This window comes from Bos indicus, chromosome 16 (assembly GCF_029378745.1).
Source record: "Bos indicus isolate NIAB-ARS_2022 breed Sahiwal x Tharparkar chromosome 16, NIAB-ARS_B.indTharparkar_mat_pri_1.0, whole genome shotgun sequence".
Lineage (NCBI taxonomy): Eukaryota > Metazoa > Chordata > Mammalia > Artiodactyla > Bovidae > Bos > Bos indicus.
Window position 1 is genome coordinate 65,743,942 of NC_091775.1, and position 16,697 is coordinate 65,760,638.

A 16,697-nucleotide genomic window follows, 5' to 3' on the forward strand; every position below is an offset into this window, starting at 1 on the left:
TAGGAAGATTTTTTTTTTTAAGCCCATCTTTTTACTAAGGGTATAGATAGCCCATTGAGGATCCTGGCTCTGTATAAAGGATGTCAGTACTAACTCTCTACCTTACATAAACAGAAGCCCTCATCTTTGGACCCTGTGTATGTGTCAGAACCCATGTGCTGAGTTTGCCAAGGTTGGCACCTTCCACTCCCCATCCAGAGCAGCTGCAGAGTTAGCTTGCATATTCTGGTTTTCAGTTCCCTTTTTGTTTCTAGCCTGCAGGGATTTTCCTTACTGTCTTGTAAGCCCAACTTTGAAAAGAATTTGTAATGCTTCTCATCTAGTTGTTTAATGATGAAGGGGTTTAGGTTATTGTAGTTCACGGGATTCTTGGAGAAGAAATCTTCCTGCTTGGTTTCTTGTCCAGCACAGGGCCAGCCTTCTTTTTTAGCCTCTTGGAGTTCATTTTATGGTGGGAAGTGATAGGAGTATGGCCACAGTACTTTGATCCTGCCAAAGTGGTCCAGGAACTCTCAAAAAATGGAGAACCATTGACCCAGGAAGACCTCAGATTAATAAGGTCCTTCCTCCAGCTAGGCAATGTGTCTACTTTGAGGTTAGAAATAACCTATTGGGACAAGATGTTTACTGCAATCTATTAGAAACTGGGTAAAAAATCTTTTCCTAATAATGACAGGGCACACAAAACTGAGAAGACATCAAGGACTTATTAACACAAAGTACTTGCTTAATCGTGGGTTCCAGATTTTTACGAGCCTGAACGCCTGGCATTATGCTTTCTGCAGACTGTTTCTGGGGTCGGACATTGTCACCAGTAGCGCCCCCACCAAAGAGCAGCCCAAGTCCGCTACCAGCGGGAGCTCTGGTGAGAGCATGGACTCCGTCAGCGTGTCATCCTGCGAGTCCAACCACTCAGAGGTGGAGGAAGGCTCCATCACTCCCATGGACACACCCGACGAGCCTCAAAAAAAGGTACATCCTTAACCCTTTTCCATAATTCCCGATGCGGGCATCTGATCTAGCGTTTGCCACATGAGGAATGTCTGTTTTCTGGTTGATCTCGCTAGAGGATTTTGCAAGTCATATTTTGAACCAGGTGTTATAAGCAGAGTTCAGTCCAGGGACTCGTCCCTTATTATAGAAAGTGTCCAGAAGTGATAAGGCTGTTGGTTCCTTCATCGAGCCTTTGAAACATCATTCCACACTCACATCCAGAGGCAGCTGAAGGACTGTGACTTGTAACGTGAGCTACCCTTTATTTGGGAGATGGAGAATTGTCTTCGAAGGAGCGAAAAGTCAAGAGCCAGAGATGTGTCAGTTTCTTGGTGTCATACCTGGTCTCAGCCACGCGTGTCCCATAGTAATGCTGCGGAGAAAACCACTCCAGACTCGGTGCCCTCAAGCAACAGCCATTTGTTCTCTGTCCTGCGTTTGCAGGTTGGTTGGTTTGGCTTGGGCTTGGTCATGATTTGGTCCAGGTCTTCTCTACCTGCCTCTTTTGGTTTTTGGAGTCACCTAGGGCCTGCTCTTAGCGTGCTAAATTGGATGAGCAACAGGGCATTGCATGTGCCTAACAAGCCTCTGCACGGGCTCTATCTACCAATTTATTTTCCAAAGCAAAGTTGTGTGGCCCAATCCCACATAAATAAATGAGGTGGGGAACTATACTCCACTTCCAGTGGGAGGAAGTGTGGAGTCACAGGGCATGGAAGCAGGGGAGGGTGAGGAATGGTTAACAAGGATACAATCTGCCATGACCCCCAAAAGGGAGAGTGATGAGAGGTGATAAAGGAGTTCTCAGGGAGAGTCTTCATGTCTGTGGCTGTAGAAATCAGTGAAAAGAAAACAAAAAGTCCACGTGCATCTCCTATACACACCTGCTTCAGTCTGTTGATCAAGGAGATTGGATGAGAGATGTCAGCTTTGACGTGACTAGAACTTGCACCCTTTGGGAGAGGATCTTGCCTGGCTAGACTTGCTGTGTAAGTGTCTACTGGCCCCTTAACTTTTGCTGAGGCCAGTGAGGTGGAGTGTTGGTCGCAGTCTCTTCATTTTGGTTAGATTTGCCATTCCGTAAGGGGGCGTGTGCGCTGCTTCACACTGTGGTACAAGCACCAGCAGCAAACTGGAAGCCCTCAGATGACCTTGTCACTGAAGTAGTCAATCCAGGAAGGGCTTATTAGGCCTGAGATGACTCAGATGCTGCCCCAGTGGGATTTCTCACCTTCCTGTTTTAAAACCTGGAGACACATCTTTAATGCTCCAAATATTGAAGGAAAGCTCTGCGAACACCCACGGACTGGCTGTTCTCTCAGGCATGTCTCCCTAACCAGGGATGGAATCATTCTTCATGACTTGACATTCAGCACTGAATCTGTCAGAAATCTGGGGTGAAGCGTCATCACTCACCTTGTGGCAGGTTCTCGGGCTTTGTAGGCCCCGTTTCCGATGGACTTGGATGATGGACGTTGTGCAGCAGTGACAGCTATTGCCCCCATTGCTGTGGGGTTTCTCCCTGTGCAGGAAGGACATCTGTTGGTGCCATGGACGTACCCACAGGTCCTGGTCATCCCTTTGAAACTGTGCAGAAGCCCGGCGTGTGTCCTGTGCACCCCCCTTGCCGTGTTCTTTTTGTCTCCTCCCTTACACGCTGGCTCTTTATAATTTCTTGCACAAGTCATGAATTTTAATTCTTTGGCTGAACCTTTCTCAGAGTCACAGATTTCTCTAGGTTTAAAAATGAGTAATTGAATTGGATGCCAAGTAATTGCTGGGCTGCAGAACCCCAGGGTGTTAACGGGAAAGGCCTCAGTTCTGCTCAGGGCTGGGCTGGCCCCGGAGACCTCCGTGGCTCCTCCCTACCCTGAGGTCCGGCAGCCCTCCACACCCTGCCTTTCCCTTTGGCTACGCTGTGAGGTTGCTCTTTTGTAAAGTGTAATTTGCATTCCTTTTTTCTTGGTTCCCCTGATTATGATTTCTAAACATTCGCTTCACATTTGCTCCACATTACTTAGATTCCCAGGAAGAATTTGGGCTCATGAGGTGGTCTGTTTAATGGTGATATAACCCAGGCATCTTCAAGGCTGTATCTTGAATATAAATATCTTTAAAATCATGAAAAATCTAACAAAGGAAAAAAAATTCACGTGGAGGAAAGGGAAGGGGGAAGAACTGAACCAGTAATTGGAAAACGGACCCTCTTCGCTACTGTGTGGTACACCTGCAAGCAAAGTCAGGCTGTTAAATTATTCACCACCAGTTAGTCCTTGAATTGAGCCACTAAGGTAATTCACTTGGGAAGCTAAGGGAAAAAAAGTAAGCCATATTATGATAGAGCTTCAGTTAGACTTCTGCATACCAGAGTTGTCACATCAGCTGACTGGCTCTAATTAAACTAATGATGCAGTTGAATTTAATATACGTTATGCAATAGGAAAAAGTTCATAGGAAATAAAATAGAGTAGACTTCATTTTACTTGGAGGCCAGATAATCAGAAAACTAAATTTCTGTACTTTGTTTCCATGGGAGGGTAGGTTGGTGTAAAAGAAATTAGTAAGTTTTCTGTTTTTTAAATGACCTCCAGATTATCTTATTGGATTAATGTGGTATACTTTAGCTTAACTCATTGAGAAATAATTTGTAATTTTCTATAATAAGAATTGATATTTTAAATGATTCAATTAGTGATTTTTTTTATTGGGGGGAACACCACCTAATGAGTTGGGGACATCCTCTTTCTTTGGTAACTGATGTTGCACATATAAGAACTCTGTCATGAAGCAGAAAAACACATTAACTCTAGTATATCATTCCTTAATTATTCTTGATATGCAACATGAAAATGTGTACAGTTGGTTCTAGAAACAAATGTGGTTAAGGGTAGGCTGTGTTCCCTCAGGCAAGTCACTCTGTTTCTCTGAATCAATTTCTCTCATATTTATAATGCCCTGAATTTTATTCTTGAGATAAGATACCCGAAATCTCATCACAGACCTCAGTGCTGAGCATCCCTGAGTCTGGCGTACTGTGTTCCTTCACCACCTTATCATGGACTGTGGACGGGGCCTCGGTTATGCCCTTGCTACGTGAACCTGGCCGTGGGAGCCAGGAAACTTGAGCCATGTCCTAATGGTGCTGTCAACACCTGTGGCCTCAGGTTCCTCAGCAGCAGAAAGAGAGTGGGACCAGGCGATCTCCAGGGCCCTTTCCAGGGCTAATGTTCCATGCAGAGCTGGATAATCTGTGGTCCTTATCTTAGAAACATCTAAAAATACAAGCCATTTCTCTCCTGCTTTGAAAGCCAATGATGAAGCAGAATCACAGTAGAAATGATCTCTGTGGGCAGGTCAAATATTCTTCTTGTTCCAGGCAGGCGATGGGGCTTTCCTCCTGCTCTGTTATCTTCCAGCTTCCTTTGGGAGTCTATGTTGCCTGTAGTTTCTGGTATCTGCTGCCATCTGCTGGTTAACCTCCTTCAGAGCAGTTAAAAGCTTCTCAGGAAATGAGAGGACCTCCTTCGTTCCCCAGATGCAGAGTGATTCTGCCCTGGTTTCTGAATCATTGACAGGCCTCTGCCATGGGAGTGCTTCCATCAGAGATGAGACGCATGTGTGCTGTGGGCTGTCGTAGAGCAAATAACTGAAGTTTATTAGTCTCGACATTGACCTCTGCTTTGCAACTTAGCGCACTGTTGGCCAAGGTTCTAACAGTTTGGTTTCCTTTTGGGGTGTGTTTACTCTTCCAGCTCTCCGAGTCCTCCTCCTCCTGTTCCTCCATCCACTCCATGGACACAACTTCCTCAGGGATGTCATCCTTGATGAACCCCCTCTCCTCCCCTCCGTCCTGCAACAACAACCCAAAAATCCACAAGCGCTCTGTCTCTGTGACATCCATTACCTCGACAGTGCTGCCGCCCGTTTACAACCAGCAGAACGAAGACACCTGCATAATCCGCATCAGCATAGAGGACAACAATGGCAACATGTACAAGAGCATCATGGTAAGGCTCTCAGACCACCACCCCGGGTACTCACCTGCCGTGTCAGCGTGCGCACGTGCATTCGTGCCAAATGGACATGTGCCACTGAATCAATGCCAGAGTCTCCCTGGATATAGGCTAATAGCACGTTCTTTAAACTTTGTATTTTATATCGAAGCATATAGCCAGTTAACAATGTTGTAACAGTTTCAGGTGGACAGCAAAGCGACGATTCAGTTATACATACACATGTATCTATTCTTTTTCAAATTCCTTTCCCATTTAGGTTGTTACAGAATACTGAGCAGAGTTCTATGTGCTGTACAGTAGGTCCTTGTTGGTTATCCATTTGACATACAGCGGTGTGTACATGTTCCTCCCAAACTCCCTAACTATCCCTTTCCCCCACCCTCCCCCACTAGTAACCATAAGTTCCTTCTCTAAGTCTGTGAGTCTGTTTTGTAAATAAGATCATTTGTATCATTTCTTTTTAGATTCTGCATATAAGGGATATCATATGATATTTCTCTTTGTTTGACTTGCTTCACTCAGCATGACACTCTCTAGGCCCATCGATGTTGCTACAAATGGCATTGTTTCATTCTTTTTAATGTATACATTGTATATATGTACCACATCTTCCTTATCCATTCCTCTGTCAGTGGCCAGGTTGCTTCCACATCTTGGCTTATATAGACTAATAACATTTATATAAAAATGTGCATATCAGCAGTGTGTATAAGATACAATTTTTTATGTCTTAAAAGTTGCTAAGCCTTATTCATCCAAGTCATTGTCACCTTCTTCAAAACTCTCAATTGGGGTGACTACCTAAATGTATCCCAGGGAGGACGCAACTGCTGCACAGCTCGTTGGAAGTCTTCCCAGGGACTTAGGTGTCCACATGTCTAACTGGATTGCCATGCATCCTCAGCAAGGTCCTTGGTGGTAGCAGTTTTCTCCTCTAGTCACTTGGAGTCACATACAGTATAAGCGGATGATCAAGCTGGACGTATTGTTTGTGTCCACGAGGAACTATGCTTACAAAAAAGTGAGACTGGCCTTTTTGAGCTTCTTGTAAAAAGTGTGTGTTTCTGAGCAAAGTCCCTAAAATGTGTTTTAGATAATGGCGGTCTTTTTGGATCACAAACCATGTCTCTCCTGGTATTAACCTTGGGTATGTAAGGTCTGGTGTGTTTATTACGAGAGCAGACTCCTTATCTTAAAGGGCATCATGTATTGACAAGCAGACTCTCTACTCCTGAAACTGATACAATACTATCATTCAAATGAAAGAAAAGCAGACTCCCTGTAGTAGAATCACACCGACTCCCTGTCGTAGGATCACACCGACTCCCTGTAGTAGAATCACACCGACTCCCTGTAGTAGAATCAATCACACCGACTCCTGTGTCTCTCCCCAGCCTCATCACTTGCCTTCTTTGAGGACACACTGACTACTTACAAGCTCAGCTCTGAATATGACGTAAATGGTCTGGAGGCACTGTCTGTGAACATGTAAAGAAAAGCCTTACTAAAGCATTCACTGAATCAACAAAATGTTTCATGACCATTAGTTGAGTACCTGTCACGGGACCAGGCTTTGGGAGTAGGGAGACGAATGATACATTTCTGTCTTTGAGGAATTTATAATCAAAAAGGAGATTGTAAAGCATTTTTCAAAACATATTGAATATTCTAATAGAGGTGCGATCAGATTTTCCCAGGGCCTGCGGGCCCCACGAAGGCATTTGCGTTAATCCTGCAGGCAGTCGAGTCTTATTGAAGGCTTTTATGTAGCAGTCAGATTTGCTCTTTAGAGAAGTAACTGGCATTGTGGAGACCTCGTGCTGGAACACAGGCAGGCAGATTAGAGATGAGGGAGCAAATTAGAAGCTGCTATCATATTCCATGTAGAAGGTGATAAGGGTTTGAATGATGGTCATGTGGCTGGAGATGATACAGATTTTTGAAAGTTTTTCTAAGTTAGAATTTTAGGATCTATCCATTAAGTTATCAACTTTTTGGTTCCTTTTGTGGGGGAGTGGAAGAGGAAGGATTAAGGTAGCTGGATGGTGGTGGTCCCGTCAAGTGCCATATAACTGCTGGAGGAGGAGGTCTGGGAGCACTTACACTGGAGGTCACTGCAGGACATCCAGATGGCGTGGCCTTCCTGGTACATGGTCAGAAACACAGGTTGGTGCAAGGCCGGTGCTGGGTCGAACACAAGGGGTCGTCCAGCCCCACGGGGTGGACGTGGTCTTGCAGGGGAGGAGGGAAGGCTGAGATGGAACCCGCGTGGTGGTGACAGAGGGGCTGATAAAGGAGTGTGGGGGCGGAAGGGGAGCCTCCAGGCAGCCAAGGTCATCGGCGTTACTGTTGTATTTTCAGGGTAGTTTATTCACATGGCTTCTCTCACATGCGTCCAGGGAAGTGAGTGCCAGCTGTGTAACCACAGTGTCTCGGCACTGAAAGGAGCTGAGAACTGAACACCTGGACACAGTCAACGTGGATGAGTCTCTAAAACACCCTGTTGAGCCAGAGAAATCAGATATACTGCATCCTGCAAGGGGTCTGATCTTTCAAAAACAGGCCTGGCTTGGGGCATTAGAAAACTAACCTCAGGGAAGGGCACAGGGAGTGTTTTGAGTTCCTATATAAGGTGTGCGAAGGAGACATCCAGGCACCGTTCAGTATTGTAACCACCAGCCATGTTTGGCAGGTGAGGGTTTGAAATGGGCAGAGGCCAAATTGAGATATGCTACGAGTGTGAAATGCACCCAGATTTTGAAGACTTGGTACAAAAAAAAGGAATGAGGATGTAAAATATCTTATTAACAATTTCGTATTGATTATATGCTGATATAATATTTTGGGTATGTTGGGTTAAATAAAATATTAAAATTAATTCCCCTTTTGAAAAAAATTCAACTGTAGCCACTAGATATTTAAAATTACAAATGAGGCTCGTATAGTATGTATCTACGGGACAGTGCTGGTTTAGTATATCAGCATAGGGCTGAACTCAATGCTATCTGTGATGATCTGTTCTCCTGTAGCTTTTATGGTACAAAGTAACAAACCCTCAAGGAAAGCCTTTGGCCATCCCATCTGTATGGACACACCTGAGGAGGTTTAAGATAAAGAAAATAAAGGGTAGCCTGGCTTTCTCTTTAAGTAGGTTCAAAGTTGACAGCTGAACCTAACATTAACCATGAAAGTGAAAAATAAAAGTGTTAGTTGCTCAGTCATGTTTGATGCTTTGAGACCCCATGGACTGTAGCCCACCAGGCTCCTCTGTCCATGGAATTCTCTAGGCAAGAATACTGGAGCAGGTCGCCATTCCCTTCTCCAGGGCTTCCTCCAGGCCCAGGGATTGAACCAGGGGCTCCTGCATTGCAGGCAGATTCTTTAATAAGGATGTGCCAGATGTTTTGGTGATACACACTTGAGCAGGGTCACTTACAGGGACCCCATTGTAATGCCCGTTATTTATTGTATCACAAATACAGCTGCTTCTCCAGACCAGAGAGGGGCCCATGGGCCCAACATCCTCGGCCTCACAATGACAGTTTCTTGGAGTAAATCAGACTTCTTCTCTTTTTGGCTCTCTCTCCTCGTGCCTCCTGGGGAGAGCAGCTTTTATTTCTAAGTAAGAAAAATCTGTGTTTTCTCTTGCTTTCTTTCAAATGTAAAGAAATCAGCCAAGGAATAATACGAAAGTCAGCTCTCCCTTCTCCTGTTTCTCTGAGCACCCTGGAAACAGCTGACTGATGGGCAGAGATGAAGGGGAGACTTGGGCTGAAAGGAGCTTTTACTTGTACTTTGGAAAAATGTTAGATTTATTGTTTGTAAACACTCAGAAGCTAATTTTTAATTGAAGCAAAGTTTACATACAATTACATAGATCTGAAGTGTTCTAGTCTTTGGATTTTTATAAGTATAATATATATATATTTATTTAACTACCATATGTGTGTGTATATATATGTTTATATATATATGTATGTAACCACCATATACCTATATATATGTAGCTGTCATATATATGTGTTTATCTGTGTAACCACTATATAATGTATATATATGGTTATATATATATATGGTTATATATATATATGTAACCACCACTGCAAGCTATTTCTCTCTAACATTTTTCATCCACTCATCCCTTCTTCATTCCCGAATTCCCTTATGCCCCTCCAATCCTACTTTAAGCTTAGCTGAATATGAGTTTAGCTAAAGTTAGCCTTCTGACCCCACAGGTTAGCTTGGCCTGTTTGGTGCGAACAGCCTCCCGTGGCATGTTGTCTTCCGTGTCTCCTTCCTCCGGCTGTCCGTGATGGGTGTGGGATTCATCACGTTGTAGCGTGTGCTTTGTGGGATTCATCACGTTGCGTGTTTCAGTTCCCTTTAGCGCTTACGTCATGCTCTGTCATGAACACACAGCACTATCTTTATCCTCCCCTGTTCTCCTGTCGATGGAGATGCAAGATGTTTTCAGTTTGGGGCTGTCATGACCAAATCTGCTGTGACAGTTTGTACAGAAGGCCTTTTGAGGACACACTCATTCCGCCGGTAAATATCTAGAGGTGGGCTCCCCGGGTTGTGGGGTCACTTGTGCTTTTTGCAACGGTCAGTGTGTGGAACCGTGGCCATTTCTAACCCACAGGTTGTCCCCGGTGCTCCACAGGTGAGGGTAAGCTTGGCACAGGACTGAAAACGCTGTGCATTCCCCACAATCCCCTCATACACATTCTTCCATTGGAACCTCCACTGGAAGTGGCAAGGCACCCCGGGCTGTCTCTCCTGTTTGAGTGGGGGAAGACACTGTGGCTCTGCGAGAGGAGCTGATGGAAAGAGTTGATGACCTGTCTTCTGAGGGTAGAGCCGGGACTGGAATCCAGGAGGGCTGGCTCGTGGCCTTTGCTCATTTCGCTGGGCTGTTTCTCCTGGGAAGGCACAAGACAGCAAGAAGAAGCAGGTCAGGAAAACTCTTCCAGGAAACACAGAGTTAAATGCTTTACACACCCTTTCATTTGGCTTTCCAGTTGACGAGCCAGGATAAAACTCCTGCCGTGATCCAGAGGGCGATGTTGAAGCACAATCTGGACTCGGACCCGGCCGAGGAGTACGAGCTAGTGCAGGTCATCTCGGAGGACAAAGGTAGGCACGTGTCCTCTTCAAACCAGGTCGCCCCCGTGTGAGACGACTCTACGTGGGTACAGTGCCTGTTTTAAATGGAACCAAGTTGGGGGGGGTGGGTATTTTTATTTACTTACTTATATAATTAATTTTTTGTTAATTGTCATTGGAGTAGAGTTGCTTTACAATGATGTGCTAGTTTCTGCTCTACAGCAAAGTGATCAGCTATATGTATACCTATATCCTCTCTTTTCCAAGTGGGGGTTTTGAATTGCGCAAGAGTGGAGTTGTGTGGGGAACCATGCCGTCACCTCACTTGTTAATTCTCTCAGGCCAGCCCCCAAACAAACCTTGTTTTTTCTGCAGTTTTGCTAAGCATGCCTCCCGCCCATTCTCTGTAAATTTCTTGTCAAGCATTCTTGTAGGAAGACTTCCCTCCCTGTGTGGGGTGGGGGTAGGTGGAGCCTGTCTGGTCTTTGCCAGTGGCCATCTACCTCCGTTACCCAATAATGCGTGTCCAGGTTGTATGTGAACCTGAAATGTAGCAGTTGCTGCAATGACTTCTCATTGTTTCAGTTAACCATTTATGAGAATTCAGCCTTCAGTTGCTCTTTACTCACTTGATCTTCAAGTAGCAAAAGCTTCTGATGCCAGGAGTGTAGAAGGTTCTTGACCTAACGCTTATTGAAGCAAAGAACCCGTGAATATGAAATGCAGCAGTTTGCCGAAGAATCCATTAATTAAAGAAATCTCCTTCATGGAAACTCTGGGCAGATAATCCCCCTGAATGTATCAGTTTGTTAATTTGCATTGGGGTTGTCTTTGTTGAGAGGGCTTCCCTGGTGGCTCAGACGGTAAAGTGTCTGCCTACAGTGTGAGAGCCCTGGGTTCGATCCCTGGGTCAGGAAGATCCCCTGGAGAAGGAAACGGCAACCCACTCCAGTACTCTTGCCTGGAAAATCCCATGGACAGAGGAGCCTGGTAGGCTACAGTCCACGGGGTCGCAAAGAGTCGGACACGACTGAGCGACTTCACTTTCTTTCTTTCTTTCTTTGTTGAGAGGAGGAGGCAAGCTGGTAGGTGACTTGTCTATGCCACGGCACATCCGAGAAAGTGACTCGACCAGAATAAGTCTGCTTTCCAAGTGCAGAAGGAACAGCCAGTATGTTGACTGAGGCCAACCCTGTTTGCTGACTGACCCAACACACTGACCAACGCAGGTGTCTCGTTGTGGGACTGTTCCCCAACAAGCATTCCCCCTGTAAAGGAAAAGAAAGAAACTTCACAAGGTGGGGATTCGCAAAGGGAGCAGCTACTCGTACCCCATTTACCCAAAAAATCACCCAGGGCTGTCATCTCGGGCCCAGACAAGAGTGGGCCAAATTCGAATAATAACCTTTTCCAAGCAATGAAAAGCCACAGCCTCAGAAAAAACTGTTTTCCCACTGTCTCTTGGAAGTTTTCTCATTTATCCAGCTGAGCCCAAGGTTGTAGGGCAAACCTTTCTCAGTTATATCTTTTAGTGTAGTTACTGTTAAAAACCTAAGCCTACAAAGTGGTCTCTTGGGTTTTACCACCCACATCGCCCCCAAGCCAATGCAAGGTGAGACCTGGTGGGTCTGAAGATCCAGGAGTCCCGAAGCACAGCTGGGGCCTGGCTGCATTCAGCACTGGGTGGTGGCGGGTGGGCGGCCTGACCTCTCTGGGCCTTGGTCTGTAATTAGTTAAATGGAGACAGTACCCTACTGGCCCCTCATGCATCATGGGGAGATGGTGACAGGAAATAATGTACCCGAAAGAGATACAGTACAGATATATATATATATAGCTGTGAGGTAAGTTGTTACTGACCTCAGGAATACGTGGGCAAGAGACTGGGGACACTTTCAGGGAATTATCCTTTATGGAACACTTGTGCAAAATGTAGCAGAGTCCCTTGGAACCTGATCGCATCAGTCTTAGCGGTGGAATCTCCGTGTTTGACGTTAACGTTAGTTTGACTTACTCCAGTTCTGCAATCACAGACCTCGCCTGGCTGCCTCCCTTACTCCACTGCTACAAAGCTGGTTTTGCACACTTTACCTCTTTAATTCCCTCTTGATTTTTAAAGATATCCCTTACCCCTGAGTGCTAAAGAGTGTATACCTTCTTTTTAAAGTAAAGATGAATTTAAATCACTTTGCTCGATAACTTCATATTATACTTGAAACAGTCCTTGTTCAGAAATTACAGTTATCTAGTTGGGACTCATTGAAATAGACAGTTGTTTAAGTTTTAACAGATATAGCCTATCTTGTCTGGTTTCCCTTTAACATTAAAATGCAAGCCCTTAATGAAGCAAGCTGTCAAATGGTATAAAATACTGACTTGGTTTGGGATTAATTTAAAAATGTTCTGAAGACCCAAGTAAAGATTTCTGGAAAGTGCTGTAGATTTTCTGCCTTTTTCTCCATGTCATCGGATTCACTTAGTCTCTGAGAAAAATTTCATATTGGGTAGAAAATGAACCACGGAAGGCTGGAAACCCCGGGCTCTGCTGCTAGTCCTGCCATTGACTAGCTGTGCACACAGGAATGTCTCTTAACTCCTCCAGGCTTCCGTTTCCTATTCTACGTCCCTCCAGCTAAAACATCCCACATTTGAGCATTTTGTTCACAGCTTGAATTTCCAAGATTGAATTCACACTTAAATGTTTTAAATTGGGATTGGGAAATGGTTGGAACCAATTTGGTGTGACTGAATGATGGTCATTATCCAGCTCTGCTCACATTCCAGGAACAAATGGCTATAATTCCAGCCATGAATCTGGGCAAAATTTCCATCTGCCATGGTCAGCACTGGGCTGACCTGCACAAGCTGACCACCTTCTCTTCCCTCATCTCTCTCATTTTTTTTTTTTAGAACTTGTGATCCCAGACTCGGCAAATGTCTTCTATGCCATGAACAGCCAAGTGAACTTTGACTTCATCTTACGCAAAAAGAACTCTGTGGAAGAGCAAGTAAAACTGCGTAGCCGGACCAGCCTGACGTTGCCCAGGACAGCTAAACGGGGCTGCTGGAGCAACAGACACAGCAAAATCACCCTCTGAAGGCAGAGACCCAGGCTCCTCGCTTGCCAAGGGCAGGGTGGGGCTGAGAATAGGCCATCGTGATCACAGCTACCACTCAGTGTTAGAGGGTCGTTGGTGAAGTGGACTGAGGTTTGTTGAGCACCTCTGGTGTGCAGGGCACTACGATGGGCATCGTGGGGAAATCGGAGATGAGCTTGACACAGAAAGGATGACGGATTCACTGATTCTCTTTGACCTGAGATTGAAATGCAAAATTATCTGCATTTATAAATCTATATGTATGTACACATATGTGGTATGTGTGTGTATATATATAAATATGAGGGACTTATGGGATATTCTGGACTACGGGAAAACAAATTTGCACAATGGCCTGGGAAGTCGAGGTCACTTTTTACAGGGAAACAAGGAACTGAGCACCTCGTCTCACACCTCCCAAGTAAATGGAATCAACCCGAGGATTACAGTGTCCTTTGTGCCAGTATTATAAGAAGTCCAAACTGTTTTTATAAAGGGAGAGGATTACTTTCTCAATCAAGTGCCACCAGAAAAGAACCACTGCAGAGGTGGGAACTGCCACAGGCTGAATGAAAGGCCACGTCAGACAGGGTTTGGATGAGCCAGTGGCTTTGACCTCTGCTTGCACTGGCCAATGCATCGGCTACCCCAGGGAGGGCGAGGAGCAGCTTCGGAGGCCCCTCTGAGCCACTGACCCAGCCGTCATGACGCCTCTGGAGGCAGTGCAAGCCCATTTTGATTTCTGGTAACGGCATCGTGTGTCTCCCACCCCCTAAAGAACATATCACAAGCATTTCTTGCACACGTAGCCATGTTCTTTGGTAACGTATCAGCCAGAAAAGAAAGCTCAGAATGATGCTGACTCACTTGGATTCTGATCTGTCTCAGAATGCCACTGCTTCACTGTTTCTTTCTGATTGCCTTCTGCATGTGAAACTATGCGTCTGCAGTGTCCTGCCATCTGGATCGTAGTACCTCTATGTATTAACGTGCAATTTGTTCCTCAGGTGTAGAAATTCCTACTGCGGTTGACTATGTCTGATCATTTTGAGACCTGTGAAAGATTTCTCAACAGCCGTCGTTCTGTGAATAGCCCCCTGCAGATGTTCCCAGCTGAGAGTAGTGTCCTGTTTTTACTAACTTCTACAACCTTCCTGTGCCTAGTCATGGGGACAGAGATGGGGCTTTGCGTACTATCCAGACCATTTCTAGCGAGGTACACACATTCTTCCAGATGGAGTCAGTAACTTGCCCTTCCAGGTTCCCACACTGTATCCCAGTGTCAGTGTTCGTGACACTTTTGTCTCCAGTATCTCCATCGTCCTCTCCCTTCCAAATCTGAGCTGTGCTGGGGTTTGAGCTATAAAGCCATAATATGTGGGATGTTGACATGTATAAGAAGCACTTTCAGAATGTTGTCCTTTTTAAGAAAAAAAAATTCTCAAAATACCAGTTTTTATTCCAAAAATAAAGAACAAACCCAAATAAGAAGTGCAGATTGTAATGTAGAGCTTTTTCTTTCTTTTTTCACCACCCCCCCACACTCCCCAACGCCACCCCCACTCCCCACCCCCCTGTCCTGTAAAGAAAGACAGCTCCCAAAGGTTATGTGTGACTCATGTTCTGTAAATAGTCATATGAACTCTTCAAGAAACACCAGGGAAAATCTAGAGATTTGTGCCCTTGGACCAAAGAATGAGAATGAGCCAGGAAGGCCTCAGATTTCCTGTAGGTCTTCCTAGGTCAGACTGTACATTGTAAAGACTGACTGGTTTCAACTAGTTGAAAGGCTATTTTTTTTTTTTTTTTCTATTTGCAAGGCATGTCTGACTTGTGCTTCTGTGCTTGGAGGAGGGATGGCCAGGGTGCTAGACATCATGGAGACTGAGGGAAATGTATCCTCAGCCTGAATTTCTTGGCTTGAAGGTCAAAAAAAAAAAAATGTAGGATGGTCAGCCTGGTTTAGAGTGCAGCTACCAAGACTTACAAGTTATGCCCATGTGCTCGCCTTGTGTATTTATACTGTATATGTAGAGTCTAGATTTATATACTGCAATGTAATATATATATATATTCCTTTTATAAAAGACAATGGAAGTTACAAGTAGATAAAACATAGCTTCATTTATTTAATGCCACTTTAAATGTCTTAAATCTGTTTCCTGGTGGACTGCCGGGTAATGCTTTTAGCTGCTGACATGCTTGTCTTTCTGCCTCTCCATCATCTGTTTACCTTTTGGTTAATAAACTGATTTGGGACTTGGTTGGCATGTGCTGCTGGACTCAAAGGGATTGTATCTGGAGTGTTAACCTGGTGGATCTGGGTTTCAGATGTGTCAGTAAGCATTTTGGGAACCCACTCTGGTCCAGCTCGAGGGAGCAGAGGGAAAGCCAGTGGCCCAGTTAGGAGGGGTCCTCACCATTGTCAAGCATCATTTGCATTCAGAGGCAAGAATGACATCTTAGGAAATCGCTGTCAGATGTGATGGCTTGCTGGAGGGCATCCTTAGGGGTAGTTTGGCTGGGGACCCTGTATAAAATCAAACTTAGGGTCCAAGGTAGGACTTTGCCTTCTTTCCAGCAGCCTTTCCTGAGTCTTCAGTTGCTACCGTCGGCACAGTTCTTGAAACCATCCTTGGTGCTCCAGAAGCCGGGAGGGCCTCTGTGGAGGGAAGAAGGAAGGTCTTCCCAAAATTCAGTCAGACCTAGGCAAGCTTCATTCAATAAATGCTCATCGGCATTCCATCATATCATTCCCCAAGAAAGGGATTCCTAAATAGATCCAGATTATCGAGTTTTCTGGGGCCCTGTGGGATATAGGAGAAAGTCAAGTAGGAGTTATAATAATTGATAATATGGGCAGGAAAAGGGGGGCTGTTTCTGGCACTAGGTGACTCTATTGTCAAGATTATCTGAGAAAATGGTTCCCTTGTTTTGTCTCCCTCCAGAAGCAGCTTGGTGACATTTTGCCTGAAGGAATAATGTCTTAAAATTTCCTTCTTTGGAGTCTTTTCAAATTTGCTGTGCGGCACAGAATCATTAGGAAGTATGCAGTCTTGCTTCACGTCCTGATTTCAGTGGTCTGGAGAAGTTTCCCCAGTGCCAACCCTCTTTTTCTGTAGAGCTGTTGCAATGGCCCCAATTACCACCTGTACCCACAGTTCCACTCTGAGAAGTTATTTCCATTGTGTTGTGCATGGCTGTTTCCCCTAGGATCTCTGTTAAAATGAAATAACTTCTGGAAGGGATGGCTAGGCGAGGCTAAAGTAACAAAGTATGAAATCTCAGTAACTTAGGGTAGTTTAGTTTTCAACATGTCATAGGTATTGCAAATCGGGCAACTCTGCTTAGTGGCTCCAGGATCCAGGCAGCTTCCATCTTGCAACTTAGTTCCATGGTCAAATTTTTTTCCTTCAAAATCACAGCGATGGTGGAGAGAACTCACAGCCGTTCCTGACTGCCTTACTTCAAAGGGACCATGTCA

The 16,697-nt window shown here is 45.0% G+C and overlaps 1 protein-coding gene across 5 annotated transcripts in view; it reads left to right on the plus strand.

The window, feature by feature from the left end:
• Positions 1 to 15,477, plus strand: part of RGL1 (ral guanine nucleotide dissociation stimulator like 1) — a 277,865-nt gene extending 262,388 nt beyond the window's left edge. For all 5 annotated transcript variants that reach the window (XM_070768555.1, XM_070768554.1, XM_070768557.1 and 2 more), the window contains 4 exons: positions 786 to 972; positions 4,746 to 5,000; positions 10,031 to 10,145; positions 13,026 to 15,477. In XM_070768555.1, the coding sequence (XP_070624656.1) occupies positions 786 to 972; positions 4,746 to 5,000; positions 10,031 to 10,145; positions 13,026 to 13,213 (745 nt within the window). In that variant the 3' untranslated portion in view covers positions 13,214 to 15,477. The remainder of the gene's footprint in view (positions 1 to 785; positions 973 to 4,745; positions 5,001 to 10,030; positions 10,146 to 13,025) is intronic.
• The last annotated feature ends 1,220 nt before the right edge of the window (positions 15,478 to 16,697 follow it).